Genomic DNA, 14,852 nt, shown 5'->3' with positions numbered 1-14,852 from the left:
CCTTTGTTGGCAAAGTAATGTCTCTGCTTTTTAATATGCTGTCCTTCCTATATCTCTGTGCCAAGCCTTGGGGGCCAGATAAAAGTGCCGCTTCTCTGAGCTTCAGTTTCCCCATCTGTGAAACGGAGAGCTGACTGCCCTCCTCCCAGGTGTTTGTACAGATGGCCTAAGCTATTGGAATAAAGCAACTGCCTGTGATAGCCAGAAACGGCTCCACGTCTGTCTGCCGGTGATCCCCCCTGCCCAGCTCTGCCAGGATGGCCCCTTGGCTGTCACTGGTGGGGAGGCCTTCTCCCTTCTCCCACTTTCCTTGGGGAATGTGACCTAACAGATTCCCATGTCTCACCCGCTCGCCTGTCCTGGGATCTGGGACTTACAGCCTCATCTTCCTGCCTGCTCCGGATTCAGACCAGCCCAGAAGCCTCCACTCAACCCTCACCATTGGCCTTCCCTTTCCTTTCACTATTCTGGTGTCTGCGTCTCAGCGCCTGCCCACTGTCTCAGGGAGGTGCCTCATGGCAGCCCGCCCCTCTAGCCTGGTTTCCTCAGGAAAAGCCTGGGGAGGAAGCAGGAAGGGGGTTGGGCGCTGTGGGGGCCAGACTGACCCAAGCCCTCCCGCTGCACTGGCCGCCATGGGGCCGGGGCTGCTGTTCCCTCTGCTGCTGCTCGGGGCTCTGGGGGCCCCGGGGTCTGAGCTGGACGCCGGGGGGCGGCACGTCTGCAAGGCCAGCAGGTGGGTCTTGTGGGAGTCTGATGAGGGGGGAGGAGGACATGAGGAAAGAGGGGCTGAAGCGGGAGGGGCTCGGGGACAGCCTGGAAGGCAGTGGGGTGGCCAGGGACAGAGCGGAAAGGGTTTGCAGACGTGGGGCTGTGAACCTTGGCCAGGCCTACCAGATGGGGCTGAGGCCAGCGACAGTGATCCACCTGCAGGGCCAGGCTGCCCCCCGGCTGACCCCTCTCTGCCCCACAGCCCCTCTGCTGAGCTCCAGTGCTGCCCAGGCTGGAGGCAGAAAGATCAAGAATGCACCATCCGTGAGTAGCGAGGATGGTCCCACCCGCCCCACCCCACCCGCCACTGGAGGAGAAAGGAGGACAGAGCCCAGTGACCCTTCCTTCCTACCCACCCTGGGGTCTGTTTGTCCTCCTGAGCCCTTGTGCCAGGGTCCCTCCTGTGACCCAACCCCCCAGCCCCAAGGAAACAGCCCTTGAGGGAGGCAAGGGCAGCGGGAGCCAGTGAGAGGGACAGAGTGTCCCCTGGCCGCACCCCTGTCCTTCCAACCTGGGTGGGGTGTTTTTCAGCCATCTGCGAGGGGCTGGACGCCTGCCGGGAAGACGAAGTATGTGTGAAACCAGGCCTCTGTCGATGCAAACCTGGATTCTTCGGAGCCCAGTGCAACTCCCGTGAGTCCTGAGTGTCTCCTGAAGGTTGAAGGCGCCGGGCAGGACTGGGGGAGAGGGGAGGTGAAGCAGGTAGCAAAGTAATCTTACAAGAGCAGGGCCAGAGTCCCTCCAAGCTTCGCTGAGGAAACTGAGGTCGGGAGACAGGAAGTGACGCACTCCCGGGGATGCCCTGAGTCATCTGGTTTCTATGCCATCCTTTAAGTCCTCCCACAGGTTCATTTCTGGGCTGTTCATCTTCCCTTTCAACTTCCTGAAAGATGCTGGAGATCCCGGTTAACTGCAAAGTGAATGTGCTGTTAGTCTCGTACACCTTATGCGAGTCTGGAGGGTGCCTGGAGTGTCTACCTTCTCTGGCACAAAGAGGGACTTGGCAAAGTGGTTGGTGGGCAGTTTAGCCAGAGGGCAGCCAGCCGCCAGGGGATGGGGTTGAGAGGAGACTCTGGGGGTGTGTGGCTTCTTCCATGACCCCAAGGGCAGCCTCCAGGCCTGGATAGACACAGTTGTGGGGGAGAACCCAAAGAGAGGGAGGAGGGGCCCCAGTGCAGGCCCACCCACTTCAGTGTGGCTCTGGACAGGCCCCTTTTCCACTCTTAAGTGTGTTCTGGAATGTGGAAGTGGGAGGCTAGGCCAGTGCTAACTGAGCCTTGTGGTTCAGAGTTGGGGGCAGGAAGTGAGCTGTGCCCCAGGGGGACAGGCTGTCCCCAGCTCCTGGAGGGTGGGCCGGCTCCCCCCCAATACACACTTCCTTGTGCCAGGGCCCCTCCTGGCACACAAGGGGGCGCGCAGAGAGCATCCGTGCCCGGCTTGAGCCCGCTGACCCTCTTCCGTTCCCCCCTGCCCTGCCGCAGGCTGCCCGGGCCAGTACTGGGGTCCCGACTGCAGGGAGGTCTGTGCCTGCCACCCGCACGGCCAGTGCGAACCGGCCACCGGCGTGTGCCACTGCCAACCCGACCGCTGGGGCGACCGCTGCGAGTTCCCGTGCGCCTGCGGTCCCCACGGCCGCTGCAACCCCGAGACCGGCGCGTGCCGCTGCGATCCCGGCTGGTGGTCGCCCACGTGCCGCCGCCCGTGCCAGTGCAACCCCGCGGCGGCGCGGTGCGATCAGGCCACCGGCTCCTGCCTGTGCGAGCCAGGCTGGTGGGGCCGCCGCTGCAGCTTCCGCTGCGCCTGCCACGGCTCGCCGTGCGCGCAGGAGTCGGGCCGCTGCGCCTGCCGGCCGGGCTGGTGGGGCCCCGAGTGCCGGGAGCCGTGCGAATGCGTGCGCGGCCGCTGCAGCGCCGCCTCCGGCCAGTGCACCTGCCCGCCAGGCTTCCGTGGCGTGCGCTGCGAGCTGCCCTGCCCCGCCGGCCGGTACGGGCTCCAGTGCCGCGACAGGTGAGCCAGGGTGAGAGGGAGGGAGGAGGGCATGCGAAGGAGCAGGAGAGAACGAGAGGGGCAGGCGGGGGCACTGGGAGAGACTTGCGCAGAAACAGACAAGGGTGGGGTGAAAGGGGGCAAAGAGACCCTCGATGCCCCTAAGTCCAGCCTCGCCCACCACTTTCATCTGGGTACAGTTGAATAAAATACTCCTAGCAAGTCGTAGAAGCAGGACAAAAGAAACACAATGAATCACATAGCAAAAGGGCTATTGCAGGGTCTCTCTGCCACTCAGGGTCTTTCAAACTTTGACCAGGTCCGCCCACTGTAAGAAACGTTCTACATTCTATCATGTATGTATTCAGTTCAGTTCAGTCGCTCAGTCGTGTCCGACTCTTTTGCGACCCCACAGACTGCAGCAGGCCAGGCCTCCCTGTACATCGCCAACTCCCAGAGCTTGCTCAAACTCATGTCCATGGAGTCAGTGATGCCATCCAACCATCTCATCCTCTGCCATCCCCTTTTCCTGCCTTCACTCTTCCCCAGCATCAGGGTCTTTTCCAATGAGTCAGTTCTTCGCATCAGGTGGCCCAGGTCTTGGAGCTTCAGCTTCAGCCTCAGTCTTTCCAATGAATATTCAGGACTGAATATTCCTTTAGGATTGAATATTCAGGACTGAATATTCCTTTAGAATTGAAGGACTCTCAAGAGTCTTCTCCAACACCACAATTCAGAAGCATCAATTCTTTGGTTCTCAGCTTTCTTTCTGGTCCGTTTATTTCTTTATTTATACACATGATATACATATATATCATACATGTATATGATGGGCTGTATATTAACTGAAGTAAAAAATTAAGCTGACAACACACACATGCACGCATATATATACACCCAAATGTTTTCTGTTCTCTCTTTTTAACTTTTGGTCAGGATCTGTTAAATTGATTTTATGAACTCCCCTTCTCCCACTAACGAGTCTGATCCACGTGCATGATCCCAGATAATTAAGTCCCTGGAGGGAGAAAGTTCAAATAAGGATGAAGGTGATATTAAGATAAGATAAGCCTTACTGGAAAAGTTGTTAAAAGAGTAGATCCTAAGAGTTCTCGTCACAAGGAGAAAAAAAAAAATAACACTTTGGTTTTTGGTTTCCATATGAGATGATGGGTGTTAACTAGACTTTTCCTGGTAACCATTTCACACTATATATATGAGGTCATTATGCCTCACACTTTGAATTCATAATAGTGCTTTATGTCAATGATAACCCAGTAAACCTTAAAAAAATCTAAAGATAAAATGCTAGTGGTAAAACAGGCGCCTGATGCATTTTTAAATGCACAAAATAGGAGAGGAGCTAAGCTAGTGAGGCCTGTTCACGCCAGACCTCTGAGGTGGCAAGGGTGGAAGGGAGGAAGGGGAAAGGGGAAGACTGGGAAAGGGGAAGGAAGGAGACCCTGGGCAGAGGGGAGGCAGAGGTTGGGACGGTAACTTGGTTTTCCTGGCTGGGCTGGGAACTCCTGGGGACCCTGGGATCCAGGGAAGGCTGGGGCTCAGAATGGGGGGGGGGGTTGGTTTAGGAAAGGGCTGGAATCCTACTAGAGCCTCAGAGACAGTCTGTCCAGCCTCTTTGTTGTACAACATGGGGAAACTGAGGCTCAAACCTGCCCGAATGGCCCTGCTGGAACCAAGATGCTCTCTAGACCCTGGAGGCCTGGGTGGCTGCGACATCCGTCCGCCTCCCAGGGCTCCCTGGACTCCTTCTCTTCCCAGCTGTGGCCAGTGCAAGCAGAATAAGCCATGCTCTGCAGACACAGGCAGCTGCGAGGCCTGCGAGCCAGGCTGGAACGGGACCCAGTGCCACCAGCCCTGCCCTCCTGGCACCTTTGGGGAGAACTGCAGGCAGCAGTGCCCCCACTGCCGGCTTGGAGAGGCCTGTCAGCCAGACACTGGGCACTGTCAGCACTGTGAGCCTGGCTGGCGGGGGCCCAGGTGAGGGGCTAGCCTGCTCAGGGAGGGGTATACCTTCTAGATGCTTGCTCCAGCTGCTCCCTCTCGGAGAGCTGCCCCCTCTTCCAAGCATATAGTCACACAACCCCATGGGGCCCACCTTTGGGTGAGAACTAAGGCAGGAGACATGGGTGATGATGTGGCCCCGGGCAGGCCCTCCACTGCTCAGGCTTCCCGCCCTTATCTCCCTCCAGGGATCTGTAGTCTGTCTGCTACTGGGTCTGGCCTCGGATTCAAGGCCCTGCTTGTACCTGAGCTTCACTGCTGAATGAGTAGACGCTTGGGCCCCTGAATCTAGACGTGTGGGGGAATAAGGGCGGGGCCCTCGCAGGGGCGGTCAGGCTGGCCTTCTTCTCCATTCTGAGTCTCCTCTCACCTCAGGTGCGAAGACCCCTGCCTGATTGGCACCTTTGGGGAAGCTTGTGGCTCTACCTGCCCCACCTGTGTCCAGGGGACCTGTGATGCTGTGACTGGGGAGTGTGTCTGCAACGCCGGCTACTGGGGGCCCAGGTGAGGACTGGGAGGAGGAGGGGCCTAGGTCAGGCCTCTGTGCAGTCTGCTCCCTAAACTTCCCTGCCTGGGCTTCTCCACCGCCCACCCAGCATACTCATAACTAGGAAGGTGTTCCTCTGGTTGTGGAATTCCTCTGGTATTCCTCTGCATCTTCCAAAGGGGGCTCAGTAGCAGAAGTAGAACCAGCTCAGTCGTGTCCGACTCTGTGTGACCCCATGGACTGTATGTAGCCTGCCAGACCCCTCTGTCCATGGGATTTCCCAGGCAAGAACATTGGAGCGGGTTGCCATTCCCGTCTCCAAGGGGTCTTCCCAGCCCAGGGATGGAACCCGCATCTCCTGCACCTCTTGCCTTGGCAGCGGATCCTTTGCCACTGAGCCACCTGGGAATGTCAGCATCGCCAATGTCAGGTTCTCCCACCCGTGGGACAGAAGAGAGAATTAACTGGCAGAGATTTCATTTTACAGAGAGGACCCAGGCCCAGAGAGTTAGGGCAGGGCTGGGCCTTGCCCAGACCTCCAACCCCGAGGAAGTCTGGATTCCACTGGCATCTTGCTTATTTCAATGATAGCGCCAAGTGGACATGGAGTGAAGATTGTGAGAGGTGGACCCTGCCTGAGGCTTGCACCCTGGGGGGCCTGGGAGCCAGGGGGCAGTTTGTGGATGGTCTCTCTGGAAGATGGACTTAGGGGCTAAGGGATTCTTATAAACACTGCCAGGGGTGGGGTGCTTAGAATGTGGCTCAGAGGTCAGAGGAGTCTGGCTGGGCATGCTTCAGGGGAAGTCTGTGTGGCAGGGGGTGGGGAGCAGTGCCCAGAAATCTACCTTCCCCTGCCCACCTCCATGCCTTCTCAGCCAGCCTCCCACTTATCTCCCCTGTCCCCCCCAAAGCTGCAATACTTCGTGTCCATCTGGCTTCCATGGAAACAACTGCTCTGTTCCCTGCGAATGTCCAGAGGGAAGCTGCGACCCTGTCTCTGGGGCCTGCCAGCTGGGTAAGCTGGAACAAAAAGTACAGGGTGAAGTAGCTGGGGGAAGGGTGGCCTTCTTTTTTTTTTTTTTTTGGCTGTACTGCGTGATATGTGGGACCTTAGTTCCCTAACCAGGGATCGAAACCGCGTTCCATGCAGTGGAAGCTGGGAGTCTTAACCACTGGTCTGCCAGGGAAGTCATGAAAGAATGGCCCTTGACACAGGCTCTGGGACTTCCTTACTTGCTAGAAAGGCTAAGCCCACTTCAGAGATGCTCTCTCTATCTGAAATCTGTATGGGTGCTTTGAAGCCCCCCAAACACATGACAGAGCCCTGGCCCCCTGAGAAAACAAGCTAGCACCAGGTACACAGGGCTGGACACTGAGGTGTCTCATCAGGCCTGAGAATTGGGGCAAGAGTTTGTGGAACAGGCCGTGGACCATCAGGAAGGGACAGACCAGCAGGGAGGCTGCCTGGAGGAGGGGGCCTCCAAGCTGAGCTGAGTCTACATCTCTCAGAGGAGGGGGAGGGCCCCACAGGTGGGAGATTCTGAGGAGAAGGCAATGCAGAGCTAGAGATGAGACGTGATGTGCGGGAGACAAGAAGGCCCCGAATATGTGTCCGTCCCCCGCCCTCCCTAGGATCTCATAGTCAGGACGCCGCCCTCATCGCGGGCATCCTCGTACCTCTGCTGCTGCTCCTGCTGGCCATCGCCTGCTGTGCCTGCTGCTGCTGGGCTGCCCGGCTGGACCCCAAGGACAGGTGAATTCAGGCCCCTGTCTTCCCAACCCCACAGCTCAGGCCATGGGTGGAAGCAAGGTGGTATCTATGGTTTCCTTTCTGGGATGGAGATAGGCTGATCTTGTCACACATGTAGGTCAGAGGTAATGAGGTAGCTGGCCATGGCTGTGGCCTGGAGACACCACTTCAGCCACCTGCCCTCCTCAGATGCTTCCAGGGGTGGAGGGTGTGGGGGAGCAGGCACCAGGCTGGCAGAAGGCAGAAGCAGCAAGATAGCTCTGGGTGGGGAGGCAAAGAGACGTGAAGGGAGAGCGCCGTGAAAGCCTGTGCAAGGGTTCAGCAGAGAGCGTGGTTTTCCGAGAAAAGGAGAGGCAAGGAGGGATTGAGGCTTGGGGGCTGCTGCGGGGAACACTGTTCACACAAGAGCTTTGTTCCTTTATGAAACTTCTTCGTACTTCTCGGCCCCTTGGAAGCTCAGAGCAGTGTGGACAGAGGTTTTGAGCAAGGCACTCGGGGGCAGGAGATTTGCCTTCTCAATTCCCAGGACACAGACCCAAGGTGACCCTGCTAGTCACTGGCCCACATGAAGCCCATGCTGTTTTCTGGACTCCGTTCTGTCTGGTGTGCTGTTGGTTCACTCACTGCCCCTTGAGCATGTCCCTCTTGTCTGTGGGGGCGTCATCAGAGCCCAGACCTAGGAGGCCCTACCCTGGGGACCTAGTTCTCAGGGAAAAGGAGAAGCCCCTCACTCGGGAACCAGGACGTGTGCACAGTCTCTCTGAGGAATGGCAATGAGTGAAGCAGTCGCTTCCAGCTTGGGGGTGGGGACAAGGGTGGGCTTCCCGGAGGTGGTGTCACTTCCAGAAAGATCAGTGAGCTGGGGCTCAGCAAGGATGATAATCACACAGCACTGCATTTGGGGGCAGCCCTCTGTGTAGCTGGTGCTATGCTGGGTCCTGGAAAAAAAGCTCTGATAGATAGGAGCTGTTGTCCCCATTTTACAGATGAGGAAGTTGAGGCCCAGAGAGGCTAAATCAGAGCCAGATTGGCCACCTTGTGACTCTGGAGCCATGCTGGCCTCTGGGTCAGGCCTGACTCTCGGGGTCGATATTATATATATACATACATCTGCATATCTGTTTGGGTTTTACTCTGTAGTCACAGAGAGTGATTGAGGTAGACATAGTCACTTTGTCACTTGAACCACGGAGTCAGAATGGTCCTGGGCCTTTTCTCCTGCCCCAGTCAGGGCTTTCCCACACTGACCACTCTCCCTTGCCCTCAGGCCAGTGAGAGATGGAACCGCCATGTCCAGGATGAAGCTGCAGGTCTGGGAGGCCCTGACCTCCAGCCTGGGCTCTGCGCTGCCCTGTGGTTCCCTGAGCAGCCACAAGCTTCCCTGGGTGACAGGTAAGTGGGTGCTGAAGGTCAGGGGTTGCCAAGGGACAAGGCGTCCCCTCGGGTGCTGCACTTGACCTGGAGCCCATCCCCTGCAGTCTTGCACCACGACCCGGAGATTCCCTTCAACCACAGCTTCATCGAGCCGCCCTCTGCCGGCTGGGCTTCGGACGACTCCTTCTCTTCGGATTCCGAGTCTGGAGAAGAGGATGAGGGTCCTGCCTACTGCGTACCACCCCAAGAAGGTAGCCCCCAAACAGCGCCCCCACGCCCTGAGCCAGCCTGCTCATCACACCCTCTTGTTTATTCCTTCAGCAGACATGTAGCAGGCGCCCACTCTGTGCCCATCACGGTTCTTGGCTGTGGGATGCAGTCAAGAACAAGAGAGATGCCTGCCCTGCCCAAGCTTATAGTCTACGAGACAGCGGGTGGTAGGACAAAGTGATACATGCTTTCCCGGGGGACATGCGAGTAGGGGCTCATAATCCAGCATGTCAGGGGTGACAGGGGTCAGAGACGATGTCTCTGTGTTCACGGTATTGGAGTTGAATCTTGCAGAATCAGTAGGAGTTAGCCCAGGGACAGAGAGAAATGGCAATGACATTTCAGGAAGAGGGAGCAGTGTACACAAAAGGCAGTAAGGAAGAAGGACATGGCCACGTGGCACTGAAAGTTTTAGCGTGGTTGGAGTGTGGTATTATCACAAAGTTGGGGAGAACAGTGAGAAGAGGGTAGCGGCGGTAGTCCCTGCCTGAATAGCCCTTTCCCCTGGCCCTCTGCATCCTCACCCTCTCCCTTGCTCCATTTTGGGGGCCTCCCAAAAGATGCTGAGCTGGGTAAGATGGACTGGGGAGCCCAGCCCAGCTTCAGTCAAGCACTTCTGTCTCCTCTCCAGGGATGGTCTCTGCGGCCCCAGCGGAATCCTCAGAGGCCAGCCTGGCTGGAGGTCCCTTCCCTCCCCCTGAGGACGCCTCCACACCGTTTGCCATCCCGCGCACTTCCAGCCTCGCCAGGGCCAAGCGGCCATCAGTCTCCTTTGCTGAAGGCACCAAGTTTGCACCGCAGAGTCGCCGAGGCTCCGGGGAGCTCTCCAGCCCGCTCCGAAAGCCCAAGAGGCTCTCCCGGGGGACCCAGCCAGGTCCTGAAAGCCAGGAGCTTGAGGAGCCCACAGGCCCACAAGTGGAAACAGATGGGGCCCCTCCTGGCACTGCCAGCCCCAGGGATTCAGCTGCTGGTCGCCGCCGGCTCCCACTTGGTGGCCGGACAGTGGCTGAGCGTGTGGAAGCCATCGAGGGCACCGTCCAGGAGAGCTCAGGCTCTGTCAGCACAATCTATATGTTGGCAGGGACACCGCGGGGACCTGAGGGCCCTGTCCGGTCTGTCCTCCGCCGTTTTGGTAGCTTCCAGAGAGGCCAGGCAGAACCCAAGGTCAAGAGTGCCATCCCCAAGCCTCCACGTCGGGCCCTGAGTCGGAACAGGGGCAGCCCCAGGCTGGACTCTGGCTCTGCCCATCAGAGCCCCAGCTCAGCCATGAAGGAGGAGCTGACTGGGGCCTTGGAGTCTGCAGGGACTGGGTCAGAGGAGGGTGCCAGGAGCCTGGGGGGCGGCATCAAGAGCTCAGGGGGTGGCCAGGAGGTGGCCCCTGAGGATGGTCCCCTAGGACAGGATCCCCAGAAGGTGGCTGACGAGGAAGGGCAGGAGGAGCCCCAGTATGAAAATGTTGTACCCATCTCTGGGCCACTGGACCCCTGAGGATCTTGAATTTCGTGAGTGGGAAGATGGTGGATGGGGCTTAGGCCTCAGATTGCCCCGATCAGATTGTGTTTTGTGCTGAGAAAATATCCCAGGGCCAGAAAGACATGCCCCCTTGCGCTTTCACTGGGAAATGTCAGTGCTGGAGGCCAGCTGGCTCTGGGTCCTAGCCAAGCTCTGGGAGTGGGTCTGGAAGGCCTGGGCAGAGACCCCACCGGATGGGGTCAGGAAGAGGGAAGAGATGACTGCAGGGACTTTTTTCTCTGTTGTCCTGGGCTCTGTTTAGTCCCAGTCTCTTCTTTCCTTCATTTGCAAAACATTTTTCTGAAATGGGAAACAACCTAACTGTTGGATGATAAAAAATTAAAGAGATATTCCTTATGAAAGGTTCCTAAACAACCAACTAAATCAGGTTGTGTAAGAATATGGGAGCTTGTTCATGCTATCCTGTTACATGTAAATCATGTTTCCTTTTTATAAATTTCATTCCTTTTGGCCTCAGAATACATGTTTAGAATTCTTCCATTTTGTGACTGGTTTATAGACTTAAAAGACATGAGGGGGACTTCCCTGGTGGTCCAGTGGTTAAGAATCTACCTTGCAATGCAGGGGACTTGGGTTCCATTCCTGGTCAGAGACCTATGAGACCCCACATGCTGCAGAGCAACGAAGCCCACGGACCACAACTAGAGAGCCCAAGCGCAGCAGCTACTGAAGCCTGCCCACTCTGGGTCCCACGCGCTGCTACTAAGGCCCGACATAACCGAGTACCTAACTACTTTTAAAGAAATGAAAAAGATGGACGTGCGTAAAAAGCATTTGAAAGAAAGGGATCACACGGCATTTTTCTCTGGAAGAGGAGAGTGCGGCAGATTATTTTCTTAAATTTACACATAATTTGCAAATTTCCTACATTCTTTTTTTATTTTTCTCACTAGGTTGAATTTTTTTTAAATTATAACAAGCAATGTTGTTTGTTAACAATAAAAAGGACTGGGCTTCCCTAGTACCATGGCTCAGTGGTAAAGAATCTGCCTGCAAAGGCAGGAGACACGAGTTCAGTCACTGATCTGGGAAGATGCCACAGCTCCTGAAGCCCAGGTGCCCTAGAGCCTGTGCTCCACGATGAGGGAGGCAGCACAATGAGAAGCGTGCGCACAGCCCCTGGAGAGAAGCCCCTGCTCACCACCGCCAGAGAGACGCCTGTGCAGCAATGAAGACCTAGCCCAGCCGCAATAAATAGAAGCTTAGAAATGAACAAAAGCACTAACATTATAGACGTGTCTAGAGTGAAAATCAGATTTCCCTTCTCCTCAAGGGATTCTGTGGGATGAGGGAGGGGCCAGACTTAATTTGCATGGAATGCCTGTGGGTCTAGTCCTGAATTATTTCCTCACATACTTGCATTACCCAGACAGGAAATAAAGATCAAACCCCTCTGTCCCAGTGTGTAGAGAAGCTCATGAACAGTTTAGATGCTTCCTTTCAGATGTTTTTCTGCGCGCATGAGAAGAGCGTCTCATTCTGCAGTTTGCTATTTTACTTAACAATGTATCCTGGCTATCTTTTGATGTTAGTTAATATAAAACTACCTCTTTTTATAAAAACTTGGATTCCACCATGGGGAAATAACACAGGTTGTTTAAGCCATCCCCTACCTATGGGGATGTGGGTTGTTTCTAATTATTTTGATCCAATAAATGATTCAGTAGCCAACTCGGTCTGCATTTCTTTCTGTATCAGTGCTACTTTTTTTATAGAAGAGATTCCTAGAAGTGGAATTGCTGGGTTATGGGGTAAGAATATTAAACATTTGAGTATTTACTCCAAATGGCCCCCCAAAAAGAATGGCTCTGTGTTCTCATAAATTATATTGGTATCTGTTTCCCCACACCCAATCTGATAGGTTAGAGGTGGCATCTCATTATTATTTTAGCACACACACAAAAATCTCTAAAGCAATAATATGTTAAAGCTTCTTAAAAAGTCAAACTCTTTGTACAGATAAGTGTTTTGTTTTTGTGAGGTTTTTTTTCTTTTGGCCATGCCATGCAGCTTGTGGATTAGTTCCCCAACCAGGGACTGAACCTGTGAAAGCACACAGTCCTAAGCACGGAACCACCAGGGAATTCCCCAGATAAAAGTTTTTCGTTAGAGGTTTTTTGTTAGAGGTTTTGTTAGAGGTTAGAGGTTTTTAACTCAAAAAAATGATATTTTGATATGAATGATATAAAAACCATTATCATTCATGCAGCCAATGTTCATAGCAGCACTATTTATAATATCCAGGGCATGGAAGCAACATAAGTATCCATCAACAGATGAATGGATAAAGATATGTCTACATACACAATGAAATACTACTCAGCCATAAGAAAGAAGGAAGTGTTGCCATTTGCAGCAACATGGATGGACCTAGAGAGCATCATACTAAGTAAGTCAGAGACAAATACATGAGATTGCTTTATATGCTGAATCTAAAAAAACGATACAAATGAACTTACCTACTAAACAGAAATAGACTCACAGACATAAAAAACAAAATTATGGTTACCAAAGGAGAGGGAGGGAGGAATAAATTAGGAGTATGGGATTAACATATATAAAATATTCAGTTCAGCTCAGTCGCTCAGTCGTAGCTGACTCTTTGCGACCCCATGAACTGCAGCATGCCAGGCCTCCCTGTCCATCACCAACTCCTGGAGTTCACCCAAACTCACGTGCATCAAGTCGGTGATGCCATGCAGCCATCTCATCCTCTGTTGTGCCCTTCTCCTCCTGCCCCCAATCCCTCCCAGCATCAGAGTCTCTTCCAATGAGTCAACTCTTCACATGAGATGGCCAAAGTATTGGAGTTTCAGCTTTAGCATCAGTCCTTCCAAAGAACACCCAAGACTGATCTCCTTTAGAATGGACTGGTTGGATCTCCTTGCAGTCCAAGGGGCTTTCAGGAGTCTTCTCCAACACCACAGTTCAAAAGCATCAATTCTTCGGCGCTCAGCCTTCTTCATAGTCCAACTTTCACATCCATACATGACTACTGGAAAAACAATAGCCTTGACTAGACGGACCTTTGTTGGCAAAGTAATGTCTCTGCTTTTGAATATGTTATCTAGGTTGGTCATAGCTTTCCTTCCAAGGAGTAGCATCTTTTAATTTCATGGCTGCAGTCACCACCTGCAGTGATTTTGGGACCCCCAAAAATAAAGTCTGACACTGTTTCCCCATCTATTTCCCATGAAGTGATGGGACCAGATGCCATGATCTTCATTTTCTGAATGTTGAGTTTTAAGCCAACTTTTTCAGTCTCCACTTTCACTTTCATCAAGAGGCTCTTTAGTTCCTCTTCACTTTCTGCCATAAGGGTGGTGTCATCCACATATCTGAGGTTATTGATATTTCTCCCAGCAATCTTGATTCCAGCTTGTGCTTCTTCCAGCCCAGCATTTCTCATAATGTACTCTGCATATAAGTTAAATAAGCAGGGTGACAATATACAGCCTTGACGTACTCCTTTTCCTATTTGGAACCAGTCTGTTGTTCCATGTCCAGTAGATAATAAACAAGGACCTATTATACAGCACAGGGAACTATATTCAATATCTTGTAATAAACTACAGTGAGAAAGATATAACTGTAATAAACCACAATGAAAAATATATAACTCCATATATACATATATGGAGCTTCCTAGTGGCCCAGTAGTTAGGGCTCCATGCTTCTACTGCATGGGGCATGGGTTTGATCCTTGGTTAAGGAACTAAGATCCCACATGCTTTGCTCCGTGACTCAAAAAAAAAAATTTATATATATATATATATATATATATATATATATATATATATATATATATAAAATGGAATCACTAAAAAAATGAAAAAAAAATAGTATCATTAAAATGTGAATTTCAAAAAAAAAAGTGTGAATTTCTGGGACTTGCCTGGTGGTCCAGTGGTTGAGACTTCACCTTCCAAGGCAGGGGGTGTGGGTTTGATCCTTGCTCGGGGAGCCAAGATCCCACATGCTTTGGGGCCAAAACATAAAACGGAAGCAATACTGTAACAGATTCAATTGTTGTTTAGTCACTTAGTCATGTCCCACTCTCTGCGACCCCATGGACTGTAGCCCACCAGGTTCCTCTGTCCATGGGATTCTCTAGGCAAGAATACTGGAGTCGGTTGTCATTTCCTTCTCCAAGAAAGACTTTAAAAATGGCCCACATTAGAAAAACTTTAGAGTGAATCTCTATGATTATTCTAAGACCAAACTTCTTTTCATATCTTTATCAGTTATTAGTATTTTTTTCTATAGATGATTTGGTTATATTCTTTTCCTAATTTTCAATTGAGATGTTCATCTTTTCCTCATTGATTTATAAGTGACTTTATATCAAGGATATTAATTCTTTGTCCAGTTTGTGACTGGTCTTTTAATGCTATTTACAGTTTCTTTCTCCTTTTCCCTACAGAAATTAAAATTTTAAATTTAGACAAGTCTTTTTCTTTTTGACTTCTGGGTTTAATGTCATGTGTAATGGAAAGATGGAAGAGCCTTTTCTACCTTAAAATCAGTAAAATCATCTTCTACATTTTTTTTAGTACTTTAGTGGTTTTATTTATGAGTTTTTAATTGAAGTATAGTTGATGTACAATGTTTTATGTTACACATGTACACTATAGTGACTCACAATTTTTAAATTGTAATTAT

The 14,852-nt window shown here is 52.4% G+C and overlaps 1 protein-coding gene across 2 annotated transcripts; it reads left to right on the top strand.

The window, feature by feature from the left end:
* The first annotated feature begins 325 nt into the window (after window positions 1–325).
* On the top strand, window positions 326–11,861 carry SCARF1 (scavenger receptor class F member 1). Of its 2 annotated transcripts, none has more exons than XM_069603048.1 (11): window positions 326–733; window positions 971–1,032; window positions 1,300–1,401; window positions 2,250–2,775; window positions 4,534–4,752; window positions 5,152–5,280; window positions 6,175–6,278; window positions 6,896–7,016; window positions 8,281–8,405; window positions 8,492–8,638; window positions 9,289–11,861. In XM_069603048.1, the coding sequence occupies exons 1-11, from the start codon at window positions 516–518 to the stop codon at window positions 10,143–10,145; spliced, it is 2,610 nt and encodes an 869-aa protein (XP_069459149.1). In that variant the 5' UTR covers window positions 326–515; the 3' UTR covers window positions 10,146–11,861. The 2 variants fall into 2 exon arrangements, with proteins under 2 accessions (XP_069459149.1, XP_069459148.1); XM_069603047.2 differs by having other exon boundaries at window positions 425–733; window positions 8,529–8,638.
* Window positions 11,862–14,852: the final 2,991 nt, after the last annotated feature.

Source organism: Ovis canadensis, chromosome 11, assembly GCF_042477335.2.
Source record: "Ovis canadensis isolate MfBH-ARS-UI-01 breed Bighorn chromosome 11, ARS-UI_OviCan_v2, whole genome shotgun sequence".
Classification (NCBI taxonomy): domain Eukaryota; kingdom Metazoa; phylum Chordata; class Mammalia; order Artiodactyla; family Bovidae; genus Ovis; species Ovis canadensis.
Note: the sequence above shows the minus strand (reverse complement) of the source record. Positions and strands in the feature narration are given on the sequence as shown.

Bases quoted from the DNA above. Each gene is read 5' to 3' on its own strand.
- SCARF1 (XM_069603048.1), top strand. From the start codon at position 516: ATGGCAGCCCGCCCCTCTAGCCTGGTTTCCTCAGGAAAAGCCTGGGGA. The intron at 1,033-1,299 runs GTGAGTAGCGAG...GGTGTTTTTCAG, and splicing joins AGATCAAGAATGCACCATCC to CCATCTGCGAGGGGCTGGAC. The intron at 1,402-2,249 runs GTGAGTCCTGAG...GCCCTGCCGCAG, and splicing joins CGGAGCCCAGTGCAACTCCC to GCTGCCCGGGCCAGTACTGG.